General features: G+C 40.1%; 1 protein-coding gene across 1 annotated transcript; it reads left to right on the plus strand.

The window, feature by feature from the left end:
• Positions 1 to 261: 261 nt before the first annotated feature.
• LOC149454861 (olfactory receptor 10G7-like) lies at positions 262 to 1,173 on the plus strand. Its single transcript, XM_089686992.1, has one exon. The coding sequence runs from the start codon at positions 262 to 264 to the stop codon at positions 1,171 to 1,173; it is 912 nt and encodes a 303-aa protein (XP_089543118.1).
• The last annotated feature ends 6,371 nt before the right edge of the window (positions 1,174 to 7,544 follow it).

Below are 7,544 nucleotides of genomic sequence, written 5' to 3' on the forward strand. Positions count from 1 at the left end.
AATACAGGATTTATATAGCGCCAACAGTTTATGCAGCACTTTACAACATAAGGGCAGACAGTACAATTACAATACAAATGAATACAGGAGGATTCAGAGGGACCTGCTCGTTAGAGCTTACAATCTAGCAACATTGTCCACAAAAGAGCAATGTCATCAAACAAGACTTTTTTAGGACATTCCTAAAATAAACATGTTATTCAGCACCAGTGTGAACTATTCTCTTTGTCTGTATTATTTTGTAACATGACTGATGGATAAATGGATGGTAAGAATTCATCTCTCCTGGCAGAATTCATTCTTAAAGGACTTCCATGTGTGGATGAGTTACGGATCCCCCTCTTTCTGCTTCTCACTGTTATCTATATTTCCACTTTAATTGGAAATGTCCTCCTTATTAGCACAGTTAAAAGAACTCCATCTCTTCATCATCCAATGTATTTCTTTCTGACAAACCTGTCATTTCTGGACATCTGCCTGTCTTCAGTCACCTTACCCAAGTTACTGGAAAACACATTGTCCAGGAAAACGATTCCCTTCAGTGGTTGTGTCTCCCAGCTGTACTTCTTCCATTTCTTGGCAAGTTCTGAGTGTTTTCTGTACACCGTCATGGCCTATGATTGCTATGTGGCCATATGTCAACCCCTACACTATAACAGGCTGGTGAGCTGGCGGGTTTGCATGTGCCTTGCCTTTGGATCCTGGTTGGCTGGGTCTCTGCACTCCATTACCCATACCGTGTTAACTTTCCACCTGCCTTTTTGTCACTCCAATGAGATAGACCATTTTTTCTGTGATATAATCCCAGTGCTGAAACTGGTCTGTGCAGACACCTCGATCAACAAAACTATGATATTGGTTAATATTGCAGCAATCTCCCTAAGCTGCTTCCTTCTGATCATGACTTCTTACATAAATATTATAATAGCCATAATAAAAATAAAAACAGTGGATGGAAGGAAAAAGGCGTTTTCCACTTGTGTGTCTCATGTAACAGTGGTAGCACTGTTTTATATCCCTTGTGTTTTCACTTACATGCGTCCTAACTCGAGATCTACTTTTGATGGGGCGGTAGCTGTTTTTTACACACTGATCACTCCTTTACTAAACCCCATTATATATAGCCTTGGAAACAAAGAGGTGAAGGAAGCTTTAAATAAATTTCTATGTTAACTTGAATCATATACCATTGGCTATACCCAGCTCTCCTGTGACCTCTCCAGCAGATGGTGTCTATATGACTGTTTGGTGTGGTCCCTCTTGTGTCCCTTGGGGCAATTAGATGGTGATACTAAACTCTGGATCATTTGAGGTGAGTAAGTTTGCAGATGAGTTTTTCTTGGACTCCTTAGTCCCTTTTGGAGGGAGGTCTTCATTGCAACCATTTCCCTCTTTTGGTTCATCTTGGACTCCCCTGGGGATATAGAAGTTTTGCTTTTTTGCTGGGTTTTCCATATATGAAGATACATCTATTTCTCCCAGTGGCAATTATATACAACTATCTGTAAATCTCTTGAAGAAGCCAGAAATTTGTCAAAGACAAAAGTCCATCTAGTTCAACCATTAATAAAAAAAAAGTTATAATCCTACACCCACAGTTGATCTAGAGGAAGGCAAAAAAAACCAGGAAAGCACATGTCAAGTTGGAATTGTGTGAACTTCAAGCCAAATGGCGTATTCTGTTGGTTTTAAATTTCTTACAACTACTAAAGTGATGTTGTTTTTTACATGACAATATGGAATAAAGCTTTGTATGATTTTAGTACAGTATCAAATGTTTGAAGTCTATGGAGCATCTTAAAAATCCCCTCCTCTCTGTAAAATTCACTTTACTTTGCAAATACAGCATAAAAAAGGAATACTTAGCACAGCTGTGTCTGAGCATACTAAAAGATGGTGTACATTTTAAATTAATTGTATTTAATTATTTTTACATAGTTAGTCTGGCTGAAAAAAGACAAGTCTCTCCAGTTCAACCATTAAAAAAAAAAAAAAAAAGTTATAATCCTACACCCACAGTTGATCCAGAGGAAGGCAAAAAAAACAGCAAAGCACATGTCAAGTTGGAATTGTGTAAACTTCAAGTCAAATGGAGTATCCTATTGGTTTTAAATTTCTTACAACTACTAAATGTGATGTAGTTTTTTTACATGACAATATGGAATAAAGCTTTGTATGATTTTAGTACCATATCAAATGTTTGGAGTCTGTGGAGCACCTTACAAATCCCCTCATCTCTGTACAGTGTTGGATACTTAGTATATGGGATGTGGTGCTAGCTGATCTCAAACCCACCTGAAACAAGACATAAAATCGAATCATATACCAGTTTATTATATCAAATAATGACATTGTTGTTATATGATTTATAGCAGAAGTATGTCCAAAGCTATTTTGGCCCTACTTCTCCTAGGGATCACAGGAGAGCACTTAATTCTATACTCATTTTACCTATTTTCAGTCGACAGCATTCTAAAGCCCACTGACGGCTGATGTCACTCAGCTGGTCCAGGCTCTGGATCAATCCCAACTTTACAATTGAGATCCACCCAGATGCCTGTACTGGCAGCTGGCTCAGCCTCTCAGCAAGCCACTGAGAGCCTGAGCCAGCCCTTCCTGCCCCCTCCACAGCCTGGTGCTCCAGTGAGCACCGGAGGAGCAGAGCAGAGAGCTTATGACTGACAGTCACCACTCTCTGCTAACTGAACACTGAGAACCAAATGATCATCGGTCTTTGATCACTCAGTTCTCAGTCTAAGAAGCAGCAGGGAACAGCTGCAGCATTGGACTGATGCTGCATCCACCTAAGTGCGTATGATTGCTTTTTTTTTTTTTTTTTTAAAACAAACCCTATTTAATTTATTAAAAAGCTGAATTCTCTGCATATTTGCAAGACATAATTAATGCAGCTTTGTTGTGATTAATAGATCATCAGCTGTTTTTTTTTAAATGCTAGTATCTGAATTTCACTTAGGGTTCCTGTAGCATAGAGTTGGAGTATGAGAGGAAAATGCAGAAACAAGCTGCTTATCCTTTCACGGTCCAATGACCGTCTGGGGAGCATCCAATACCCCTTGGGCTCAGTGCAGATGGGTTCAATGATACTTGCCATCAAACTGATGAAATCTAGTGGAAGAAGAAAAGTACTGCAGCAAAAAACGTTTGATCAAAGTTGAATAATGCAGCAAAAGCTTGTTTATTTTATCTTTTAATAAGCTATTCAGTGTTATCTTGTATGTTTAGAGAAGTATAGAATTCTTTTTTTTCCTTTGCACATGATTGGGAGTTCAAAATGAACAGAGGTTCTCTCGGATATGTGAAAAATGTCCTTCTTTAGGCAGTTGCAAACTCCAACACTACTCAGAAGTGTCAGAGCTTTGTCTGTGATTCATCTGTAAAACAGGGTACTAGATGCCGATGCACTTCTTGGTGTCTGCACTTTACACATGCAGCAGTTTTTTTTCAATCAAAGAGCCTTCTTATTCTTAAGTATATTCTTACACATGGAATTTGCCTTTAATGTACAATCTTTTTACTATATTGTAAGCCAATAAAACAAATACTAATAAATGTATAATACTTCTAATCAGGGGCGGACTGACCATTTGGAAACTTGGGCACTGCCCAAGGGCCCGGGGTCAGTAGGGGGCTCCATGAGATGCCCCTGGTACCTTTTTCATAGGCTTTTTTGAGTTTGGGCAAGGACATAGGGGCCCCATGATCCCCTATTGCCCAGGGGCCCCATGAGTTGTCAGTCCACCCCTGCTTCCAATGTCTTTTTCACACATTGTAACACAATTTATTTTTTCATTTACCATGGCTCATTCAAACAATTGAAGCTCTAAACATCACTGCAAAGGGCCAAGGGGCAAATTAGTTTTTCTTAGAAGGACTGTAGGAGGTGCTGACTTGAAATGCTGTGTTAAAAAAAGGAAAACAGGGTTCAAAGATTTTCATGCAATATCTCTCTCCCTATGCCAAGGATATCACTTTATCTATACCTACACAACGTAGAAATAACATTGCCCACTAGAGGTCCTCATTGTATAATTGTAGAATGCAAATGTTCAGTAGATCTAAACATTACAGATTGTGTCAACTCTTATTCCTATATTTTTATAGGTAAATGTGCTTTGTAGGAAATTCACTTTTACATTGCAAATACAGCATAAAAAAGGAATACTTAGCTCAGCTGTGTATGAGCATACTAAAAGATGGTGTACATTTTAAATTATTGTATTTAATTATTTTTACATAGTTACATAGTCTGGCTGAAAAAAGACAAAAGTCCATCCAGTTCAATCATTAAAAAAAAAAAAAATTATAATCCTACACCCACAGTTGATTCAGAGGAAGGCAAAAAAAATTCAGGAAAGCACGATCCAATTTGCTCCTGCTGGGAAAAAAACCCAATCCTGATCCCCTGAGAGGTAATTGGATATTCTCTGGATCAACTTTATCTATAAATGTTAGTATCCAGTTACAGTTGCAAGAAAAAGTATGTGAACCCCTTGGGATTACGTGGAGTTTTGCATGAATTGGGCATAAAATGTGCTCTGAGCGTCATCTAAGTCACAACAATAGAAGAACACAGTCTGCTGAACATAATACTACACAAACATTAGATGTTGCCATGGTTTAATTGCACATAACATGTAAACATTCACAGTGCAGGGAGGAAAAAGTATGTGAACCTTTGGACTTAATAACTGGTCGACCCTCCTTTGGCAGCAATAACCTCAACCAAACGTTTCCTGTAGTTGCAGATCAGACCTGCACAATGATCCTGGAGTAATTTTGGACCACTCCTCCTCACAAAACTGTTTCAGTGTAGCAATATTCTTGGGATGTCTGGTGTGAATCGCTCTCTTAAGGTCATGCCACAGCATTTCAATCAGGTTGAGGTCAGGACTCTGACTGGGCCACTCCAGAAGGCATATTCTGTGCTGTTGCCGCCATTGTTTTGTTGAATTACTTGTATGCTTTGGGTCATTGTCCTGTTGCATCACCCATCCTCTGCGGAGCTTCAGTTGGCAGATAGATGGTCGTACGTTTTCCTGCAAAATGTCTTGATAAACTCTGGAATTCATCTTCCCATCAATGACAACAATCCGTCCAGGCCCTGAGGCAGCAAAGCAGCCCCAAACCATGATGCTCCCTCCGCCATGTTTTACAGTGGGGATGAGGTTTTGATGTTGGTGTGCTGTGCCTTTTTTTCTCCACACATAGTGTTGTGTGTTCTTCCCAAACAGCTCAATCTTGGTTTCATCTGTCCACAGTATATTTTGCCAGTAGTGCTGTGGAACATCCAGGTGCTCTTTTGCAAACTTCAAACGTGCTGCAATATTCTTTTTGGACAGCAATGGCTTCTTCCGTGGTGTCCTCCCATGTACTCCATTCTTGTTTAATGTTTTCCTTATTGTAGATGTGTCAACAAAAATGTTAGCATGTGCCAGAGATTTCTGTAGGTCTTTAGCTGACACTCTGGGATTCTTCTTTACCTCATGCAGCATTCTGCGCTGTGTTCTTGCAGTCATTTTTACAGGACGACCACGCCTAGGGAGAGTAGCAACAGTGCTAAACTTTCTCCATTTGTAGACAGTCTGTCTTACCGTGGACACATGAACATCAAGGCTTTTGGAGATACTTTTGTAACCCTTTCCAGCTTCATGCAAGTCAACAATTCTTGATCGTAGGTCTTCTGAGAGCTCTTTTCTGCGAGGCATGGTTTACATCAGACAGTGCTTCTTGAAACCAGTAAACCCAAAACAGGTGTGTGTTTTTTAAGGGCAGGACAGCTGTCAGCAACACATCCAATATCATCACAATGATTGGAGTCAAGGTTGGCTCACTCCTGGCTCCAATTAGCTCTGGGAGAAGTCATTAAGCTAGGGCCTCACATACTTTTTCCTCCCTGCTCTGTGAATGTTTACATGTTATGTGCAATTAAACCATGGCAACATCTAATGTTTGTGTAGTATTATGTTCAGCAGACTGTGTTCTTCTATTGTTGTGACTTAGATGACGTTCAGAGCACATTTTATGCCCAATTCATGCAAAACTCCACGTAATCCCAAGGGGTTCACATACTTTTTCTTGCAACTGTATATTCTGTGTTTCAAGGAAAGAATCCAGGCCTTTTTTAAAGCAATCCACTGAGCTGGCCAGAACCAACTCTTGAGAGAGTCTATTCCACATTTTCACAGCTCTTACTGTGAAGAAACCTTTCCCTGTTTAGAGATTACATTTCTTTTCCTCCAGATGTAAAGAGTGCTCCCTTGTCCTCTGTGATGATCTCAGGGTGAATAACTCTATACCGAGTTCACTATATGAACCACTGATGTATTTATACAGGTTGATCATATCCCCCCTTAATCTCCTCTTCTCAAGAAAGAATACATTCAGTTCCTGTAATCTTTCCTCATAGCTGATCTCCACCATGCCTCTAATCAGTTTGGTTGCCCTTCTTTGTACTTTCTCCACTTCCCCAATGTTCTTTTTGTGAATTGGTGCCCAAAACCGAACTGCATATTCCAGATGAGGTGTTACTAATGATTTGTACAGGGGTAGAATGATATCTCTCTCTCTGGAGTCTATACCTCTTTTAATACAAGAGAGGATTTTGCTCGCTTTAGAAACCGCAGCTTGGCATTGCATGCCGTTATTAAGCTTGTGATCCCAGACCCTAAATTGTTTATAAATATATTAAAAAGTAAGGGTCCCAACACTGAACCTTGGGGTACACCGTTGACAACCCTAGACCATTCAGAGTATGAATCATTAACCACTACTCTCTAAATACGATCTTTTAGCCAGTTTTCTATCCATTTACATACAGATATTTCCAAGCCTGTAGACTTTACCTTACACATTAGCCGTGTGTGGGGAACTGTGTCAAACGCTTTTGCAAAATCCAAGGTTTTGCTCACCTCCTCAAAAAAAGAAATCAGATTTGTTTGACAACTTCTGTCTTTCATGAATCCATGCTGTCTGTTGATTTTTTCCAGCAAAAACTCATCTATGTGGTCTTTTATTAAGCTCTCCATCAGGGGCGGACTGACAACTCATGGGGACCCCGGGCAATAGGGGTTCATGGGGCCCCTGTGTCCTTGCTCAAACTCAAAAAAGCCTATGAAAAAGGTACCAGGGGCATCTCATGGGGCCCCCTACTGACCCCGGGCCCTCGGGCAATGCCCGAGTTTCCAAATGGTCAGCCCACCCCTGCTCTCCATTATCTTCCCAACTATAGAAGTTAAACTAACAGGTCTATAATTACTTGGTAAAGATTTTGACCCATTTTTAAATATTGGCACCACATTGGCCTTATGCCAATCCAGTGGTACTATGCCAGTCATTAAAGATTAAAAATTAGAAACAATGGCTTTGAAATGACAGAGCTCAATTCTTTAAGGACCCGTGGGTGTATGCCATCCAGTCCAGGTGCTTTATTCACCTTTATTCTGTCTAAATATTTTTGGAACATATCAGTTGTGAGCCAATGTGTATCGTCTGGGGCTGTGGCAATACCATGCCCATTGTGGACA

This window comes from Staurois parvus, unplaced genomic scaffold (assembly GCF_062004578.1).
Source record: "Staurois parvus isolate SC_StPar_1 unplaced genomic scaffold, SC_StPar_1.0 ptg000415l, whole genome shotgun sequence".
Classification (NCBI taxonomy): Eukaryota; Metazoa; Chordata; class Amphibia; order Anura; family Ranidae; genus Staurois; species Staurois parvus.

Bases quoted from the DNA above. Each gene is read 5' to 3' on its own strand.
- LOC149454861 (XM_089686992.1), top strand. From the start codon at position 262: ATGGATGGTAAGAATTCATCTCTCCTGGCAGAATTCATTCTTAAAGGA.